The sequence below is a fragment of the Citrus sinensis genome, chromosome 7 (assembly GCF_022201045.2).
Source record: "Citrus sinensis cultivar Valencia sweet orange chromosome 7, DVS_A1.0, whole genome shotgun sequence".
NCBI classification, from domain to species: Eukaryota; Viridiplantae; Streptophyta; class Magnoliopsida; order Sapindales; family Rutaceae; genus Citrus; species Citrus sinensis.
This window is the reverse complement of record NC_068562.1, coordinates 14564020-14586219: the sequence shown is the minus strand read 5'-3', so window position 1 is coordinate 14586219 and position 22200 is coordinate 14564020. Positions and strand designations below refer to the sequence as shown.

The window sequence follows — 22200 nt, the reverse complement described above, 5'->3', positions numbered from 1 at the left end:
CGTAAACATTAATAAAAAGCGCAAATACAATTTCATTTTCTGAGAAGGACTCATCAAGCTTTCGAGTCTCTCGTCCATTAAAAACTTGGGTTTTTAATTTACAATTAATCAAAATTTTAAACATTTGATTAAGTCTTTAAACTTCGTATAAAATTTAGAAAATTATTAGTTCTTTTTACTATGCTAAGGGAAATACAAGGACAGTCCTGGGCCGGCTGTTGTGGGCTTGGCTCTGTCCTGCGCTTTTAGATATTCTTTAGTTATATTTTTTTAAATGATTGTAACCTTGTAATGAGTTAATAATTAACAAGTTGTTGTAATTAATAATGAATTAAAAATAATTATTTTAAAATAAAATAATAAATAAAGAAAATAAAAACTTATATATTTAATTTTATAATACTGATTTCTCTAATTAAAATACTCTCTTAATTTATTAAGAATACTTAAGAGAGACTTTAGTATTATAATTTTAATTTTTTTAAATCATTATTTATTTATGAATTAAGGATTTAGTATTTTTTAGATTTTAATTTATGAATTTATTTTTTAAAAAAGAGAGGACTTTTCGTAAAGGTCGGGCCGGTCCGGACTTTTTTTTGTTGCCAACCCTAGCATTAAGTGATTATAAGTAGAAAAGAGAAAAAGCCTTCCAAAAGTGGCATTTACATTAATTAAAAAAGAAAAGAAAAAAGAAAAAAATTATCGTGCATCCAAAATTGAAACTGTCACTTCATTGATAGAACAATCTGCCCATGACTTTTCGGTGGTCGACGTTGAACTCTCCATATTTCTTAAATTGCAGAAAGCAGGTTGTTTGGGAGGAAGAAGTGATGAAGCTTCATTTGTAAGCATGGAGACAACATCAGACATGGTGGGTCTGTCTTCTGCTCTTTCTTGAACACAAAGAAGTGCTATGTGCACATACCTTGACAGTGACTCATTGAAGGATGCTTCTTCTAATACTGAATCTATCAAATCTATTATCTTGTTGCTTATCCACAAATCCCATGCCTAAATAGCCAATGAGAAAAATTACCCATATCACTCTTCAATTATAATTTCATATAATTTCAAATCTATTATCTTGATGCAGAATACTTAGATAGATTAAAACAATAAAAATTTCAGATAAAAGGTTACAAATGATAACTACTGAGATCATGTCAGCATCAGTTGGTATAACTTAAAAAAGTTACTGTAGTTTTTGTCACTTACATAGCCGATAAGATTGAGAGATTTGGTTCGATAAAATCCAGTGTTCTTCTTGCCACTCACGATCTCAAGCAACAAAACTCCGAAGCTAAAGACATCCGATTTTATCGAAAAAATTCCTTCAAGTGCATATTCAGGAGACATGTATCCACTGCAATTCAACAATTGGTATACATAGGATAATCAAAACAAAATTCTTAGCGATGTTTGTTCGGTAATGAAAAAATAATTAAAATTCATTACTTACTAAGTCCCGGAGATCCTACTAGTGTTGCCTTGTAACTCATCCTCATCATTCCCTCCAAAAACTATTCTTGCCATTCCAAAATCTGAAATTTTAGGATTCATATCTTTATCCAACAAGATATTGCTAGCTTTCAAATCCCTGTGAATGATTCGGACTCTGGAATATTGATGAAGATAAAGAAGCCCTTGAGCTACTCCTTTAATGATCTGAACACGGGTTCTCCAATCTAATATTTCTCGTTTGGTTGGATCTGATCATTTACAACAAATTTTTAAAAGTATGAAAAAAAATAAAAATAAAAATCTAAGTCACGATATCAAGATTTGATGACAAACCAAAGAGGAAGCAATCCAAGCTTTTATTTGGCATGTACTCATAGATCAATAACCTCTCATCTTTCTCAATGCAGCAACCCAAAAGTTTAACAAGATTCTTGTGTTGAACCTGGGCTATTACCGATGCTTCGTTTTTTAACTCTTTTATCTCCTGTCCGGATTTTCCTAAAAGCCTTTTCACAGCTATCTCACCTTGCCCTATTACTCCCTGTGACAATTTTCTTGTTAAAATTTGCTAAAACATTAGCGTGCACTATGGAAACCCACGAACCGAACTCATACTCAAAAGCTAGCATAACCCTCCTGCAAAGAATATAAATGAAATGATACCTTGTAAACAGTTCCGAAGCCTCCTTCGCCAAGCTTATTTGCTGCGGAGAAATTACCAGTTGCAGAAGAAACACTGGAAAAACTGAACAAGGGAAATTGATCAACTTCCTTTTCGCACCCTTTTTTGCACTTATTATTGCCTTCTGTAAGCTCTACATCGACCTTTAGGTTCATACCCAGATCAAATTTCATCAAATCCTCCCCTGAATGATCAAGAAAATTTAATTAAAAAGGTGAAAAATAATTATATATGCTCCAAGATCTGTGTAATCATTAAAACCTTTAATGATCTATTATGTTACCTTTGTTTGTGGTATTTCTCCTGAAACAAAAAATTGTCAAGCCCAAGGCGGCCATTCCAGCTAGAGTAGCCGATAGGGCGAGAAAAATAGTTCGATTTGTGGTTACGGTGAACGATAAGATCAAGAAGATAAGAGATACTGAAGCAATAATTGAGATGAAGATTGGGCAGCGCTCCATTGATAATAAGATGAAATTAATACTTACTTGCCTGAACTCAGAGAGAGTTAATATTTGAAGAAAATGAGAAAATAATTAATGGTCTCTCTCCTCTCTCTATATATAAATATAAAAATCAAAGACTTTTCCAAAGTTTATGGCCGTGTGAATTGTGACGCACATGATTAAATATATTATTTATATATTAGCTTTCAAGGGCAGCCGATTGGACCATGCGCTCAATTTAAGTGGCTAGATGTTGAGACTCTACTCCCCTTTTAATTATATAACTGGTTAGGAATAAATTTTCCTTTCATTAATGTAGGTAAAATAAATATTTTTCAAATATTTATGAGGATATAAATCTAGATTGTATTATAATAAAATTAATTTTAAAATAGTTCTTATAGATTTATAATTGTAATAGACACACACAATGTTTGAATGAAAAAATAATAAGTTCGCTGTGGTCTAGGCATAATTTTTTTTTCATATTTTTAAGTAAAAAATTTTAATTTTAATTTTTAAAAAATACTTATCTTGAAGTGGTTTTGATTGAGTTGAAAAAGTTGGTGTGATAGTTAGATTGAAGTTCATTTTGGAAAAATAGCTATCAAGGTAAAAGTTTGATTTTTAAATTATGAAGTAATTATTGCACAGTTTTAATGGGACTTTGACTAAAATGAGGCCTTTAAAGATACAGTTTAGTGAGATATTATTCAATTTTTAAGATAAAAAGTAGTTGTACTCTTCTTCTTTAAAAATAAGTAGATAATATATTTTCTACGTGGGGCCTGGGCAATTATCCAATCGCCTAAGGTTAGAGCTACTAGCGAGTATTATGTTATCGAGTTGCTTGACTTGTGAAGTCTTTCCACACAGCAGTCGCTATATATATATATATATATATATGTATGTATGTGTGTGTGTGGGCTAACTCTAAGTGGGGGCTAACGTGCTTATTTGTTTAATATTTTAAAAAAATTTTCTCTTCCTCGTGCAATACGAGTGGAGTATGGACATCCCTCTTCTGTAAGGGATTATTTGTCTGGGCATGTACTTCACAGAATTCAATGTAATAATATAAGTCCCAATCATGTATTTCTGATTGTAAATATTAGTATAATATATCTGCTATAATAGCAGTTGTAACTATCTGTGTAATGCAGTAATATGATGATTAATCAGTATTCAAAAAAAAAAAAACTCTAAGTTACGTGTAACGTAACGTACATTCAAGAAACAAAAATAACTACTAACACCCTTAAACTTTATGGAAACTATATTAATAGAATTAAAAGAAATACTTTTAAATCTCAAAGAAGAAATCAAGGAAACAAAACAAGAAATAGGCAAAATAAAAATAGAAATGACTGTAATACAGATGAGTCAAAAGAAAAATAAAAAATTAGAAAAGTTTGAAATATTAAAATCAGGAATAGTTGGAACAAGTTTCAAGAAACCTATACAAAAACCACAAACGGGCAGCTATGATGCATGGTTCATGGACACCCAGTATCCTAAAACACTAAAAAAAACAGAAGAATTAAAAGTAGAATTAAAAAACAAGAAATAGGCAAAAATAAAACAAGAAGAAATCAAGGAAACAAAACAAGAAATAGGCAAAATAAAAATAGAAATGACTGTAATACAGATGAGTCAAAAGAAAAATAAAAAATTAGAAAAGTTTGAAATATTAAAATCAGGAATAGTTGGAACAAGTTTCAAGAAACCTATACAAAAACCACAAACGGGCAGCTATGATGCATGGTTCATGGACACCCAGTATCCTAAAACACTAAAAGAAACAGAAGAATTAAAAGCAGAATTAAAAAATAAAGAAAAAGGAAAGGGAAAATTAGAAATAAAAGAAACAACTCCTAGTGATTCAGATTAATGGAAGATACCTTAGAAGAACTAACTGAAAAGTTTAGTGAAATAAACTTCAGTGACTTAGAGGATTTTGGCAAAGAATACCATATAAAAATGAATACTTCTGGAGGACCAGAATTGAAACCTGACATAGGAGAACCAAGTTATAGATATGTAACAAACAAAAAGAAAACTAGACCATTTTTTGAATACGTACCACCCATCAAAAATACTCCTTGGAAAAAACAATATCAACCTAATAATGATAAATTAACGCCAATAAGTAATGCGGGAACATTTTTAGATCTAGATTGCAAAATAGATCCTCATAAGACTTTAATCGAATGGGGGAATGCAAATGAGATTATTTCTTATATATAATGGTTCTAAGGAAGATTGGAATATAGAATCAGAAGAAGAAAAAATAAATTTATTTGCTGACATCCTCATAGCCAGTTTTACAGGAAATGTATTCAACTGGTGGAAAGTACTAAGTAATGATACACAAACATTAATAAAAGACTCAACTAAAGTAGCTTTAGCCAGAAGTAGAGGATTAGGAATTGAAAGATTAATAGAATATATTGCTAACGAATTCTTAGGAGAAAATTGGTTAGAGCATATAGAAAGAGAAACAAAAATTGAAAAGACGGAGGCTAGAATGAAATTAATAAACTTAACAATTTGTAACATGTGTTTTGTAAGAGAATATACTTGTGAATTCAATAAATATTATTATACACAATTCTACAGCCAAGAAGATCAGAATATTTATAAAAATTTATACTATTCTAAATTACCATATCTTTGGAATGGATATTTTATAAATGAGTATGAGAAATATAGTACTGCTAATAGATCTCCAGATACATTAGGATCTAGAATAAGGTTTTTAAATACAAGACTAAGTGAAATATGCATTCAAAGAAGTTTAATGAAAAAGAGTAAGAACATAGGAGATATATGTTGTGAAAAAATAGACATGCCAACTTAGTGGGGTTGTTATACACCTTATAAACGAAAAAGAAGGATATATAAAAAAGAGAAAAAATATAAAAAATACAATAATTTTAAAAGAAAATATAGAAAACCAGAAAGAAAATACTATAAACGAAAATATAAAGACCAAAAAAGGAAATTAGATAAATCCAAATGTAAATGTTGGAATTGTGGAGAAATAGGACATATTAGCACAGATTGTACAAAAAAGAAAGTAAGACTCTTAGAAGAAGATTTTGAAAATATAAGAGATGACTTAGAAGAAATAAGTAGTATATCAAATTATGAAGGAAAAGAAGTTTATATGTTTAAAAGAAAACGTATAGTGTTACATGAATATTATGAACACGAGAAGGCTGTGACAGTTACACAAGCTGAAGAAAATATTAGGTTTAGCTTAATAAATAAAAGATCAATAGATTTAGCATTAAGAAAAATAAAAAATTAATCAACAAAAGAAAAAATTCAGTATGTATATTTAGCAGAAATTCAAATTTTAATAAAATCTCTTTTTAAGGAAGGAATAGACAGTTCTATAGTCTTATCACTACACGATCAAAGATTTAATGACCCTAGCACCAGACATTTAGGAACAATAGAAGGAAACTTATGTTACACTAAGTTATTATTTACATGTCATTCTAGATATTGTGTACATATAAAAGATAAAAATATAGATGAAACACTAAGCTTACATTTTAAACTACTAAAAAGAAACTTGATGAAAGAAGGAAATAGGTTAATGACAATACATTATTTTGCATTATATAGTTTTTGTAATTCAAATTACGGAGAAGTATATGGAAATAAACCTTATATAGAAATAAATAAAGAATGTGAAGACATAGCAACATTTATAGAACCAACAATCCAGGACCACAAAATTCCTATAAATTATGAACTAAATATAGATGACGAAAAACAATTTTTAAATAATGATAATGAAAATTCTATTATCCCTATAAGTTTTGCAGGAAGAACTTTAGTAAGAGGAAGTTCATCTAGAAGATTGAAAACTGATAAACAAATAACTAAATCCTTAACAAATAATAATGTAATAAAGATACTTGGACAATACTTTAATGGGATAGATTATACAACAAAGATACCTATATTAATAGACACAGGAACAAGTCATAATTATATGAATCACACTAAAAATAAAGGACTCTTAATTAAAGAAAAAGACACTCCGTATGAATATACTGATTTTAATGGTAATAAGCATATTTGTAAACAAGAAGTTAAAGTCCCTATAATTATAGAAGGATTTAGAATAATAGTATCTTGTTACATAGACTCTTTTATGACCACAGACCCAGAAAAACATATAGTACTAGGAAATAGTTTTCTAAACGATTTAGAATATTACAAAATTGAAAAACATAAAGTAACTTTACAAATGGAAGGTCGAAAGATAATAAGTGAAACATGTTAAAGCAAGCCTATATAAAATACCCCATGTCCGTATATATACAAATAAACATAACAGAAAAAGATATAGATACATGTGCCTTAATAGACACTGGTAGTGAAATAACAATTATGAAATCCTTTTTATCAAACTAATGGAATCCAAACGGAAAATTAAAGATCATTAGAATAACAGGAGATAAACAACAAGTCAATCAATCCTTAATGAATTTTGAAATACTACTAGGTAGTAAAATAGTATGTGTTAATCAAATATTTCAATATGACACTATGGATTGTGATATATTCCTAGGAAATGACTTCATACAACAATTCCAATATTATCAACAAACCACCTACATGATCACTCTAAAAACCCCTTGTAATCATATCCTTCGCATTCCTCGCGAATTTAAACCTTATCGAGTTCAGCCAGCCCAGCGTGGTGATAAGTTTATTTATGAAAAACATTATCTAATCCAAAAAAGACAGAATTACAATATACAATTAGAAACAATAAAATCACAGCTTGAACAAGTCTATAAGGAAAACCCATTAGCATTATGGAAACCGGATCATCCTAGAGCAAAAATAGAATTGATAGAAAACAGAATAATAAGACTTAAAACCTATGATGTACCCAGAAGAAGATAGAGAAGAATTTAAAATCCAAATGAAAGAATTATTAAATTTAAAATTAGTTAGAGCTAGCAATAGCCCACATAATAGCCCAGCCTTTATGGTTAGGAAAAGATCAGAACAGGTAAGAGGAAAAGCAAGAATGGTAATAAATTATAAAGAGCTAAATAAATACACAAAATTTGATGGATATTTTCTTCCAAATAAAGAAGAACTAATAAATCTTGTAAAAAAATAAAACATATTATTCAAAATTTGATTGTAAATTAGGATTTTGGCAAATAAAAATGGAAGAACAGAGTATTCCTTATACAACTTTTAGTACCCCACATGGACATTATGAATGGCTGGTAATGCCTTTTGGATTAAAAAATACCCCTCAAATATTTCAAAGTCGAATGGATAAAATATTTAAAGATTACAACTATATTATAGTCTATGTTGATGACATATTAATAGCATCAGAGACATTAGAAGATCATAGATCCCATTTAAAAGAATTCGTTAATATATGTATTAGAGAAGGTATAGTATTATTAGAAAGAAAAGCAGCCATAGAACATAAGAAAATAGAATTTTTAGGGATGATTCTTGATAGAAAAGGAATAAGACTCTAGAGCCACATAGGAAAAATGATTACTGAATTCCCAAATAAATTAGAAAACAAACAACAAATACAAAAATTTTTAGGTTGTCTAAACTATGCTGAAGGATTTATAAAAGATTTAGCAAAAAAGAGAAATATACTTCAAAAACTGCTTAGAAAAAATAATACTAGAGGATGGAATGAAGAACATACAGAAACGGTAAAAAACCTAAAAGAAGAATGTAAAAATCTCTCAGCACTAAGATTACCAGGAGAAAATGATAAATTAGTAATACAAACTGATGCATCTGATCTATATTGGGGAGTAATACTCAAAACAGATATAAATGAAATTTACCTATATACTAGTGGAACGTTTAATCAAGCACAAGTTAATTATCCAGTTCATGAAAAAGAACTCCTAGCAATATACAAAGGAATAAAAAAGTTTTCATTATTTTTACTCCAGAATCAATTTACTGTAGAAACAGATAATACGCAGGTAAGTTCACTTATTAACAAAATTTTTCCAAATGAACCCCAATACAGAAGGCTACATAGATGGCAAGCTTACTTATCTTATTTTAAGATTATACATATAAAAGGATCTAATAATTTCCTTGCAAATTTCTTAAGCAGAAACAAAGAATTTGGAGAATAAATCCAGAAGTGAATAAAACCATCTCTGTGATAAATGCAGAAATACAAAGGCTCAAAACAGAGGCATCGAATATGCTAGATGCCATAAATTACATAAAAGAGGCCACAGAGGCCCACGAGAAGAGAATAAATTTGTTAGAGTCATACATAAACGACCTAACAAAAGGGCTTTCTATAAACACCAGCCCAATAAATATAGGAAGCAGTAGTGGACCTCTCCCATACCAAGAACCAGTCTGTGATCCACCTTCAAATAAAATTCTGTCAATAGAAATTGAGTCCCCTAAAAAGGCTTCGACAAAAAAGTTCATCAAAATAAACAACATTTCCTCGGAAGAAGAAGAATATAAACAGTTTTCTACATGGGTATACTCAACATGTTCTCACAACAATACTATCTTCAAGGCACCTGGAAAAAATATGTACCCCAGAATAATAGCCGTAAAAGGAGCAGATCCTCTCCTCGTTGGGAGAATAACACAGTATGGATATCTAGACCTAATATTTCCAGATACAGAGTTAAGAGAGATAGCCAGTCTAGATGAGCTGTTAGTCAAAGAAGGCTCTAAGTTTGCCCAGAAAAGGCCTATATATCTAAAATTTTACACCATAAGCCCCGAGTATCACCAAAATATTGAATACCAAGCATTCTATATGATTTCTGTAGGACATCTCACAAAAATTTTCCAAGTAGTGGTAGGGACTGAATACACAAATGTTCCTCAAATAACCAAAACTTGGATCAGAACCCGCAGAGCCCGTGGGATAAAGGCAATATGGAGTATTGCTAAAGATCTTTACAAAAGAAATTATAGAACAATTATTCGATTCCAAAATTATATCCTTGTCACCTCAGAGGATAACCATACACCTTCAAATATTCTTTTAGAACTCATCAATGAAATCAACACCATGAGATTTCCTAGCAGCAGTGAAACTATGCAACAAGCATCTCAGCTTATGGAGATAAAGACGCCCGACAAATAAACAAATCGTGGCAGACAGCAAAATTGATAAAAGAAAAAGAAGAAGATAAAAAGTTCTCGTGGCAGACAGCAAGACTCGTGGCAGATAGCAAGATTGATAAAAGAAAAAGAAGAAGATAAAACGCTCTCGTGGCAGACAACATAAAGTGAAGAAGACAAGAAAGCATGGCTAGAATAATAATAATACAATATAAAGTGATGTAAGCAATGACGTAAAAGGCCAATAATGTAAAAGGCCAATAATGTAAAAGTCCAATAATGTACGGACAATAATGTAAATCTTTTCCATAAATAAAAGGAGAATGAGGGAAAGGAAACTGGAGACGGTTTTATGAGAATTCAGAAACATTTTTCATAACTCTCTGAAATACTTGCGATGATTCTCTAAACACTTTCTTACTCTAAATCCTAAATCAAATCATCATTAACTAAAAACAAAGACCATCAGAGAAGAAGAAGAGAAACCTAAACTCACCAAACACTTCTTTAACAAAACGATCGAAATCCACACAGTAAAGCCATCTGAGTCCGCAGATCCCACTGAGGCAGGAGGCCGTTAAGGGAACAGGACAACCTGGCTGCAGGTCACTAGAAGGAGATCGGAAGGCAAAGGAGAAAATGTGATTTAGGTAATAATACTCAACTTTTATCTCTTGGTGGAGGTTGTTGATGGTTATTGATGGAATGATTTATGGAGGAAGAGTAATTTCTGGAACTGAAGCAAATCTTTAATTACATTTTCTAAGATGAATCACAAATTTTATTTAGGAAAATCTAAAGAATACATGATAAACCCAACTACTAAAATAACATATGATGAATACATGATGATAATAGACTTCGATTTAGAATCACTTAAACAAAGCTCGTATCTTTTTAGTAAACAAGAACTTGTTAGAACAGAAGACTTGTTAGCAATAGACTCACTTAAATTACCCTAAGAAATAAAAAGAAAAATTATAAACAACATTGAAATAGATAACCTAAAACATAACATAATTATGTTGACAATAGAAGAAGGAATAGATGTAGCAAAAGCCTATTTAGAACAAAAAACTTATGAAGCTGAACCTTCATATACCTATAATTCTGATAACGAAGAATTTGAAATATAACTGTGAAAAGTATATAGGCTGGAAACCTCTTCGGGTTGCGGGCTACTGGTCCAAAGGGCTACTCTGATAGCTGTACCTAGAGGTAAAACAACGCCACGTACTTTTCCATAAAAGGCTAAATACATAGAAATGTATCCTCTATATATGCTAAATGTATTAATCATATAAGTCTGTTTGTCACTATTCATAATAGAATTTTTTAATAACTATGTCCTTATTTCTACATTAAGTGAAAAATTTTGATGAATATAATTTAATATAATTGATGGGCTATTCTGTAAATTCAATATTTTTGTAATTTCGTATTTTTGTTATCATTATTTTGCCCCCGGCAAAAATGGTATCAGAGCCAGAGATATGGACCCTATACAAGCTATAGTAGATAGCCTGTATACATTAAAGGTATACAATAAAGAAGAAATAAAAAATTTAATAAAAGCGTTAAAAACTGATAAAAATAATATAAGAAATATAGAACTTGAGTTAACGGAAGAGCTTAGAGAAAGATCTATAGACACAATAGGTGGTGAAATTTTAATAAAAAAGAAAATGAAATTTATAGATAAATTTATAAATTTTTTAATATACTGGTATAAAACAGAAACATTATGAATCAAGCTGTCAATACAGTACAAGAATTGGCAAATAATATAGATCATATGTTTTTAGGATGGGAAAACATAGTAAATACATATATAAATTTAATAAACCAAAAAATAGATTTATTAGAACAAGAAAGGACAGGACTGGTAAATTTAGGACCAAATATCTATTCTGAATTTATAGATTTATACGAATTTGATAATCATTTATTGTTATTTAAAGAAATAAATAAAACTTTGGAAAAAATAAAGAATAGATGTCGAAGGGATGGGAGAAGGCAAATACATCCACAATTATAAAAAATAAAGAAAATTGAAAGGACCTATATGAAATTAGCCAAAAAGAATAAAACAAAAGCCGTAAGATACATTGAATGTAACTTAGGCACTCCCGTGTGTGTATAGGAAATATTAATTTTAATATATTTCCTTATTACTGGTTTACATTTATTGGTTGCTATTTTATTTTCAGTTTTCACCACTTTAGTGCTTTTGCCTTGTTAGGAGGTTTGGCGCATTTTGTACCTCCTTCGATTTGTTTGAGAGTTTTTTCTTCAATAAAAATCCTCCTTCATTTTAATGAGCATCATTTTTTTTCTTTTCTCTAAAGGTGGATTTTCAGTCTCTGAAGGCTTGCCTATAACTTCATAATAAAGCCAGTTGTGCAAATTTGTAGTCAACTTAAAAAATAAATAAGCGGAGACGCTATAATAAACGTGACACAAAATTTAACGTGATTCAGTGTTTGGCCTATGTGCACAAAAAAGATTATAACACTTCGACTATTAAAAATAAATAACACTTTCTTCTGTTGCAATTTCTTGTTTTCTATGTACTAAGAAAGGCATTGTACGTACAGCCTTCCATGAATATTAAAGTATTCTCATTCAAACTCTTCTCCATCATCTAAATCACTTATACATTTGATAATCCATAATTTATCAAAGTGATTTGATAATCTATAAGAAAGGCATTGTACTTATAGGTGATTTGGAATTTTTTGCACCATCTTCTATGTTGAAAATATGATTAAAATAAAAAAAATTTGTCAAAATGATGGGTGGCTAAGCCACCATCTTTGAATTCAAAGACGGTGGGTGGTTGAGCCAGCCACCATCATTGAACAAGAAAAAAATGGGCGGGTGCCGCCCATGCAAAGAAGAAAAAGAGGAAGAAAATGAAGCCATAATTTAGCTATAAATAGAAGAGTTCTTCTCATTTTTGTATCCCAGAGAAGCAATCCAAAATCCTAGAGAAGCAAGATGTTTCGGCATTGCTCAAGAAAATGGTCATGAAATGTTGGCCATGGAGAGAAGCAATCCAAATTGAGAGGAGAGAAATATTTTTAAGCATGTAGATGTATTGAAGGAGCATTTGACTCCTCAGTATAGGTATTACAGGTTTGTTTTTTTAAGGGATATTTCTCAGGATTATGTATTTGGGGCTTGGGTGAGAGAAAATTATTTCTGAAAGTGTGGTTGTAATAATTTTTCACATAGTAAATATTTTTCTCTAGTTGTCTTGTGACAACAGTAGTGATTTTTTTCCAGATTTAGAGTTTTTTAAAATCTTGTGTTGTATGATTGGTGTATTATCTATTTAATTTATTACTTGATAAATTACTTAGAATGATTTTGGGAGGAAACTCAATTCCCTAACATTTTACATAGTCCATGATCTTGCATTCAGACCTTGGACTTGTGGTTTTGCTACAGGCGTTATGGGCTTTATGATTCATGGCTCTTGTCCTTTCTTATTGAGTTTATTCATGACCTTGCTGCAGGACTAATAATCTTACCACAGTATTTCCGCCACCAGCATTTCTTCTTCGACTTTTCATGGCTCTATTGTAGGACTAAGGTATTGTTTGGGATTAAGGTATTATATTTTTTAAATTATAGTTGCTGCGAAAAAAAATTATAATTATGAAATAAAAATTAATAATATATAATAAATATAAAATTTAAATAATAATTTTGATAAAATTATTAAACATATAATAAATTTTTTATTATATAAATAAAAAATTATATTAATATATTTTTTAAATTATAATAATTAATTTTATTAAATATTTTAATATTATACCTTAAAATCTATGACTGTCCAACTTTAATTTCAAACACTATCCACCGTAGGATTTACGACACCAGCATTTATTCTCTGGCTTTTCGTGACCCCACTGCAGGATTAATGATATGATATGGGATGATTCTCGCATCTTCTACTTCCAGCTCTCTGCCCACTTTTATTGACTTTATATGTTCCTACTACAACAAAGCCTGAAGTTTTCATTTTCACTTTCCAAATTTGAATATGATTTTCTAATTTCCAAACCAGAATCGTTAAGAAATCAAAATTTTAATTATGGACCCATTTTTGGTTATATATGGACGTTTCGGAGGAACAAAGAAGCCAAAGTGAAGGAATATTGAATTGGGTTTATTTTTAAACTTTTTGTGAGGCGCATGTGCAAAATAAAAATGATAGAACTTTTGATAACTGGTGTTGGAGTGTTGATCAATATCATGATGCTGTCTGCGAAAGCTCAATTATTTGTTTTTGTTTAATATTTCTCTAACATTTTTGTTCCGAGTAACGTGGAATGCGATGGGCTGGCATGATCATCTCCATCCTTTATTCCTTTGTGTAATTAAACCTCACTAATAATAAAATAATTTACAGAAATGTCCTTGCACAAGCTGTTAATTAAATCATTTACATTTCTTTTGTCATCACCTAGGTTTCTTAATTGTCTTTGACGGCTAATGTGGACTCAATAGATGATTAATTCAACCATATATTTTAACAGACCAAATAGCCTGCAAAAATTATCTAGCATGCGCAGATCCTTATTATGATACGTCCTCACGCTTTTGATGTAACAACATGGTTTTTCTAATTAACCTTTTATGAAGACAACTTTATCAGTCGGAAGAAGGACTAAGTTAGAAAAGAAATATTAAGAAGACTTAATATATTAATGAGCAAATTACTGATTTATTCGAATTTTAGACAAACAAAAAGGGCTTCACTATAAACCAACGCGCTTCTAGAAATGAAATTGTTACTTATTAACTGGTTGATAGAACAATCATCTGCACTGTTGGTTGTTTCTTACGTTTGAAAAAGCTGGTTGTTTAGGAGAAATTAAATGCAACAACTTCATTTATAAGCAACAAAACAACGTCGGACATGGTGGGTCGATCATCTGCTCTTTCTTGTACACAAAGAAGCGCTATCTTCACATATCTTAATAACAAAAGCTTGGAGGGTGCATCTTCTAATAATACTATATAACGATATGTGTAAAATTTTGTTTAAATTACAACTTCATATGTAGGGGTGGGCATCGGTTTGGTTTGATTTCAGGATAAATTTTCGGTTTCAAATCGGTTCGAGTATGAAAATTAAAAAAAAATGTTCGGTCTTTATGAAAATAAAAACCGAACCAAAACTGATAGATTAGTTTCAATTCGGTTTCGATTCTCGTAACAATTTTATTTAAGCAATCGGTTTTTTGGTTCATTTTAACGGTTCAATGAACACCCTCCTCAAAATCGTCTTTCATAATCTCCTCTACAACATTGTTATTTTCTTCCATCCTGCACATAAGGCCTACTATAATCAATGTAAAATAATAAAAATAAATAATTTATAAATTTGTATTCGCCAAAATAAAATTGCAAGAATTGTGGATTAAAATGAAGATATTTTAGAATTATAATCACTATTTTTAATATCAAAACTTTTGGTTCAAAATGTAAATAAAATAAAATAATTTGTTGCATAATAGTGCAATTCACCAAAAGTTTAGGAATCAATGATATTTTATCCTGTTGACTTTTGGTCAAGGACCATTTTGAAAGTTTATAAACAAAGTACACCATAACAGAATTCCTATATACAAACATTTCCTAAATGTTGGGCTATACTGTAATGTAATAAAGGATAGGGATCTAAAGGATATTATCCCTCTATTATTTCCAACCTTCATGACTTCCTCACTCAGCAGCACAGTATCGACATGGAAAAACGAAAAACGTACAATAACATAAATATATCTAGACAAAGCTAATAAAACTAAATACTACTAATAATTTAATACAATAATAATAAATAAGACGAGCATGAAATTAGAAAAGATTAAAAAGTTATTTAAAAAAAAGACCAATTTAAAAAAAAAAGAAAAAAGAAAACAGAGCAAGTTACCTGGTTGGTTGGTGACGGAGCAATGGAAGGAACAACAACAGTAGGTCAGTGGCAACGGTAAGGCAGTACCGACCACTAGTAGATGAGACTTAGATTTGGGTTTGTAGCTTTGTGCAGTAAGTTGAAAGTGAAAGAGTAAAGACTGAGAGTGGTGCAACATGTGTAATTTGTGTAATATATGCGGTAGTGAAATTACAAAAATGTCTTAATATTGGTTCAATTCGAATTTTATAATTTTTGATTTGAAAACCTAACCGAACCTAACCATTCAGTTTGGAATTTATAAATTCGGATTTTTAGTTTTGAAAAACCGAACCGAAACTAAAAAAAGCCAAACCGAACCGAATTTTTTTCCAATTGCCCACCTCTATTCATATGTGTATAATGATATGTATTAACTTTTGTTTAAATTTTGTTTATACAGATGAAGCTTTTATGTTCGTGGTTGTTCATGAGGTACATATGCACAATGATATGTGTAAGATTTTGTTGGTTTCCAATTCAATTTGTTTATTAAGTGAAGCTTAAATTCAATTTCATTTCCTTGAATATTCTTTTGGTTTCCTTTAACATAATTAATAAACGTTTTCTACTCATTTATTTAGCAAATTGAATAGAATTCAACCTATATATTAACAAAAAAAAAAGATTTTTTTCCAAACCCTAATTCATTTGATTTGAATGAAATCGACTTGAATAAACAAATTCCGACCCTGATTGCCTCTACTATTGATAGTTTAACATATTTGATGAAGAACGTGTTAGGACCCAATGTCGCACATGAAAAAAGAAATATAATAATATAAATGGGAACATAAGCTCATAGTCACCCTCCACTTACAAGCCAATTTTTAAGAGCGAGTTCTACCCATGGTTCCTTATCAACATGATCTTTTTTTTTTTTTGTAATTTAAACATTTAGTGGTGTAAGTAATTTTTGTTAATTCGAATTGACTGATTGTTTTTCTTTTATTTGGGAATGGATGTATTGAATTGTAAGCTCAACATAAGGTTGTCAATTTTGAGATGGAACTGATGGATGTTGAGTGCTGGAGAATATATATTTATAAAGGGTAAAATTATCATTTTGTATTCCAACTTTCACTAACATTTATATTTTTATGTATTTATGTCCTTTGTACTTAAATTGTGTGTGTTTTATTATAATTTAAATATTTTACATATTTAAGGGGAATGTTGGTTATTTTACAATTAGGGAAAGATTAAACGGCAAAATTGATAGCATTTTTGAGCTCGGAACAGTTGAAAAGCTTAAGAGGGGCATAAAGGGGTATACGAATCCTATTGGACCAAAATGTTGATGTGACGTTGACTGATGATATGTTCCAGTTAATAAAAGATTGCAACGCAACGCGATCATTAGTGTATGAGTTGTTTTCATCCGATTGCCATGATTTACCCATTATATTTATAAATAATGGACTCCTCCCTAATTCAACAGCTCTGAATCCATTTTTGAGCTTCATTTTTTAAAATTCTCTCTCCATCTTGTATTTTTTTTAATGTATTTTAATAGAATTCTCATTTTGCCCTTAGTTAAAAAATGAGTAGTTAATTTAATTTTAAGTTTGGGTTGAAGATTAGGCCTCAACATGATTCATGGGCTTAATTTGGTAAATTTATTTACTCTATCTCTCTAATTTAAGTGGTTGTTTTGACTAATCGTTGACAGACAATGTATCTCAACCAAATTTTGCACGGTATACCGGCTCCTTAGCGGAAGATCGTTATTGTTTGGTACGATGAGCATTTAGCATCATATTTATTAGAGCTAAAATTCCTTTCTAGTATTTTGTGGGTTGCCCTAACTCGGTGCCGACATATAGTGCATCTAAACTATTTAGTGGATAGTTTTGCCACGTTGTCGACAGAATGATTATTATCGTTTGGCACAACATGTTCTTGGCACCACATTTAGCTGGAGATCATTACTATATTTACTAGAGTGAGGATTATGAGGAGTGTAAATGCCCTCTCATAAATTAATTGGAACTAAACAAGAATATTAAGGCCATGGTGAAGTGTTTAGTGTGAATCCAGAGATTCAAGCACCTCATTTGCATAGTTTTATCTTTATGCTGCGTTTACTTCTCGGATTGGGAAATTAGAATCCGGAATCAGAATGATTGATGACGTTTACTTCGCAAAAATGGAGCAGGAATCAGAATTGAAATGGCAGGGCCCACCACTATTTGGAAACGGGGAATGGGAGATTGATTCCCATGGAGGGAAGTGGGAATCAATCTCCCATTTCCTGAAGTTCCCATTTTGCCCTCCCCCAAAACTAGAAATGCCCACTTTGTCCTCATTTATAATTAATTGATATATGATTATAATTAATTAATTAAATATTATAATTAATTAATGTATTATTAACTATAATTATTAATAATTATAGTTCTTGAATAAATAATCACAATAATCAATATATTATTATTATAGTTGATTAATTAATAGGCTATCATAGTAATTAATAATAATAATAATAATAATATGATTATTATAATTAATTCAAATATTATAATTTATATAATTATTGCTAATAATTAATATATTAACAATAATTATTAATAATTAAATTCTTGAATAAATAATCACAATAATTAATTTATTGTTATTGTTATTATAATTAATTAATTAATATAATGGTATAATAATTATTAATATAATTATTATAATTAATTCATATATTATAATTAATTTAATAATATCATTATTACTACTAATTAATATATTAATATATTTTTAACAATAATTATTAATAATTATAATTTTTGAATGAATAATCACAATAATTAAAATATTATTATAATTAAGTAATTAATATTAATATTATTAGTTAATATATTTTTATAATAATTGTTAATATAATTAAATAAATTTTTTTACAATTAATTAATATATTAGTTAATAATAATAATCATGACAATAATCCATTAAATACTTTTTAGTAATTTGTTACAATCTAACTCAGTCTGATTTCGATTCTAAGACAAAGTAAACACATTAATAGTAATCCAACTCATTCTGATTTCGATTCCTACAATTCAAGTAAACAACTTATTGTGATTCCCGTTCCATGTTCCCATTCCAACTCATTCCGATTCCTGGCCATTCAGATTCCAACTCATTTCGATTCCAATTTAGTAAATGTAGCATTAATTCATTCTCACCATTTTATTTTAAATTTTAAGATAAAGAAATCACTTTCAACCAATACACATATGAATTTGAAAAATTAACCCTATAAATACTTAAATCTACCTCCTCATGGGATCGACACTCGTCACCACAAATCTGTACTATAATAAATTTGTGCACTTACAAGTACAATAAAATTTGCACAACAATAGACATTCAAAAGTGAGCCTCTTGTTACACTGGAGGCTGAATACCAAGCCATTGTGAGATGCCTTCAGCAGAGTTTGCTAGAATTTGTAAAGAACTAAAGATCTTGCCAGCATTGGTGACACAGGAACCTCCTAATTGTGTTCCCAAGATTTGAACTTCTTCCATTCTTGTTTCATAGTTTCATATGATTTCTAATTTTCCAGGTTGATGGATTTTGTGTAGTTGTTAGGTGTCAAGGTCTGTACTAGAGGTGACCTTGCGACTGCTAATGCTTTTATTTAGGCAAAAATAATGCAGGAGGCAGGGTATAAATTTTCCTGTATTAATTTTTTTCTGCACAACAATAGTGTCAATAGTTATGGCAATTCTGTGTTTGATAAAATTAAATGCTGGATCTGATATATTATTATTTGCAATTGATGGTGAATGTTTTTCCAGCCAGAAGAATCAACAATAATTGAAATGAATGAGCCATTCTCTTTGGGTTTTGCTCTGAGATACTTGAACACATTCACAAGGGTTACTACATTGTCGAATAACGTTATGCTAGAATGTCATCAGCACTGCCTGCAGATGTGGTCGAGTACGAAATTGATGTTATGTTAGATTCTACTTGGTTCCCAAGATAGAACAAGATTAGGATGGGACAAGCCTCACCTCTCAAGCTAAGCGTTAGTGGGTAGGCAAATCCTAAATTAATTTTTTAACCCTTAGCTCCAGAATTCGAACTTGGATGGCCAATGAAATAAAACTGCTTCAAAATTACTGGATGTTCATTTAATTTTGAAAAACCGAACGTTTGTAGTTTAGTGGTGTTGAAGATATAGTTGAAGCTGAGCTGAGTAGAGTAGCTGCAGCAGCTTGAGTGTGATGAAGCACGTGTGAGCAGATAGTGCAAGCTCAAGCTGACGTGTCAAGTAGAAAATAACTGCATGACATGTGTCAAGTGCTAAGTGGCTGGACTAAATCTAAGTTGTTATTAGTTAGAGTAATAGCTTATAAACTGAGCTAAGAAAATTTGATAACTGTATTAATCATTCTCATAATAATATCGTGAAGTTTCCATTTCATTTTCTCTGTTTTTCTTTGTTTCCAAACACCTTATTACAAATTCTAATATGGTATCAGAGCCACGAAGCATGGCAAATCAAAACAATTTAGGATCGTCTTCCTTTTCTTTCTCTTTTATTCAACCAACAAACTTGATCGAAAAAATTATCTGGTGTGGAGAGCTCAAATTCGAGCTTCGATTACTGCCAATGGTCTTGATGGTTTTATCAATGGTGATTCTCTATGTCCAGATCGTTTCCTTTCTTCATATGAGAATGCTGTTAGTAGATCAGAAGCTCAGAGTTCGAGCAGACGTGAAAATCCTGACTATATTGATTGGAAGAAAACTGACAAACTTCTACAAAGCTGGATGCTATCGTCTATGGTAGATAATGTGCTCATCATGGTTGTGGATTGTGATACTTCACTTGAGATCTGGGAGAAACTCGCTGAGATGTTCATGTCACAGTCGAAGGCTAGATACATGCCTCTGAAAATGCATATTCAAACCACAAAGAAATGAGCTATGTCAGTAAGTGATTACTTCAATAAGATGAAAAAAATTGCAGACAGCTTAGTTATTGGTGGTAATCCTCTTGCTTCAACTGATTTTATAATGCATTTGCTCACTGGTTTAGATGACAATTATGAGTCACTTGTGACAACTATACTTGCTAGGCTAGAAAAAAATAGTCTCACTGTTGAAGAAGTGTATTCCTTAATGCTTAGTCATGAAACTAGGGTTGAGATGAGTAAAGAAAAAGTGCAAAATGAATTGGTGCACGATATGTCAGTTAATTTTGCTCAGAAAGGACAGAATTACAATAAGTTTAGTAATGCTAGTCAGAGAGGTTTTAATGGTGGAAATTTTACTGGAATGGATAATGGCAAAGGAGGATACAATGTTGATAAGGAAGTGATTTGTCAAATATGCTTCATTCCTGGTCATGGAGCATACAAATGCAGGAACAAATTTAATCAGAATTTTATTCCTAGGCAAGGAAGAGGTGGCTTTAGGCCTAGAGGTGGATTCAATTACAGAGGTTTTCCTGGGCAGTCTCAGAACATGTATGGAAGAGGTTATGGTGGTTTTTATGGAGCTGCAACTGGCACTCCTAGATATAATACACCTATGTTTCAAGGGCATGTTGTATATCAGAATGCCAATGTTTTGTATCCTCAAGGGTTTCCTATGTTTCAAGGCCAATACAATGTTGCTACTCCATTTGCTAACTATGGAGTTGTTCCACCTACTGTTCCTACTGCACCACTTGCTCATACTGCTCCAGTTGCTGATTATGGAGTTGTAGCTGATCCTGCTTGGTATATTGACTCAGGGGCCACAAATCATGTGACAAAGGAAGCATGTATCTTCTCATCTTACTCAGTTTATCATGGCATTGACAAGCTACATGTAGGAAATGACATGGGGTTGCATATTAAACATATTGGTTGCACAATATTGAATACACTTGCTGCCACACCTATCTATCTCAACAATATTTTGCATGTCCCAGCTATAACCAAAAATCTTTTAAGTGTATCTAAACTACTGGCTGACAATGATGTTGTTGTTGAATTTCATAAAATCTCTTGTTTTGTCAATGACAAGAACTCAGGGATCATTTTGCTCAAGGGGATCGCTAGAGGAGGATTATATCAAGTTGAAGGTCTTGTTGCAGTGTCTCATGCTGCAGTTTCAAATAGAGTCCAGTCTAATGCTTTATTTGTCACCTCAAATTCAAGTCCTGTTTCAAGTGTCTGTTCTTATCCAGTGTCAATGATTAGTCATTCAAATGTTTCCAATTCTATACATTCTGATGAAGTTCTGTCAGCTGTAAATAAAAATTCTCAATTCAATAATGAAGCCTCATTGGCCCTGTCAGTTGCTTACTCAAAATCAATTGATTACAATATTTTACATAAGAAAATGGGTCATCCTACAGTGCATGCTTTTAAACAAATTATAAAGCATTTGAATCCTTCTCTCGATATCAATAGAGCCCTCAAACCAATTTTCTGTAATGCTTGCCAATTTGGCAAATGTCACATGCAACATTTTCCCTCTGTAGATACCACTACCATTCAACCACTGGAATTGTTGCATG

At 30.8% G+C, this 22200-nt stretch overlaps 1 protein-coding gene and 1 long non-coding RNA gene across 3 annotated transcripts; one reads left to right on the top strand and one right to left on the bottom strand.

Annotated features, from left to right (window-relative positions):
• Nucleotides 1-565: 565 nt before the first annotated feature.
• Nucleotides 566-2706, bottom strand: LOC102607868 (G-type lectin S-receptor-like serine/threonine-protein kinase At4g03230). Its single transcript, XM_006465147.4, has 6 exons — nt 2430-2706; nt 2128-2330; nt 1798-2005; nt 1463-1712; nt 1219-1366; nt 566-1014 (listed from the first exon to the last, which is right to left on the bottom strand). Exons 1-6 carry the CDS (start codon nt 2605-2607, stop codon nt 703-705), a joined length of 1299 nt encoding a protein of 432 aa, XP_006465210.2. The 5' UTR covers nt 2608-2706; the 3' UTR covers nt 566-702.
• A 7360-nt stretch (nt 2707-10066) lies between these two features.
• On the top strand, nt 10067-13118 carry LOC127903652 (uncharacterized). 2 transcript variants are annotated; one of them, XR_008056368.1, is made up of 2 exons: nt 10067-10370; nt 12069-13118. It is a non-coding gene; the product is annotated as an uncharacterized LOC127903652 (long non-coding RNA). The 2 variants fall into 2 exon arrangements; XR_008056367.1 differs by having other exon boundaries at nt 11963-13118.
• The last annotated feature ends 9082 nt before the right edge of the window (nt 13119-22200 follow it).

What these genes read in the sequence shown, in the direction of transcription:
- LOC102607868 (XM_006465147.4), bottom strand. Translation starts at nt 2,607, where the DNA reads ATGGAGCGCTGCCCAATCTTCATCTCAATTATTGCTTCAGTATCTCTT. An exon ending in CTTGGATTGCTTCCTCTTTG is followed by an intron (nt 1,713 to 1,797) that starts GTTTGTCATCAA and finishes GTAAATGATCAG; the next exon opens with ATCCAACCAAACGAGAAATA. An exon ending in CTCTCAATCTTATCGGCTAT is followed by an intron (nt 1,015 to 1,218) that starts GTAAGTGACAAA and finishes TTGGCTATTTAG; the next exon opens with GCATGGGATTTGTGGATAAG.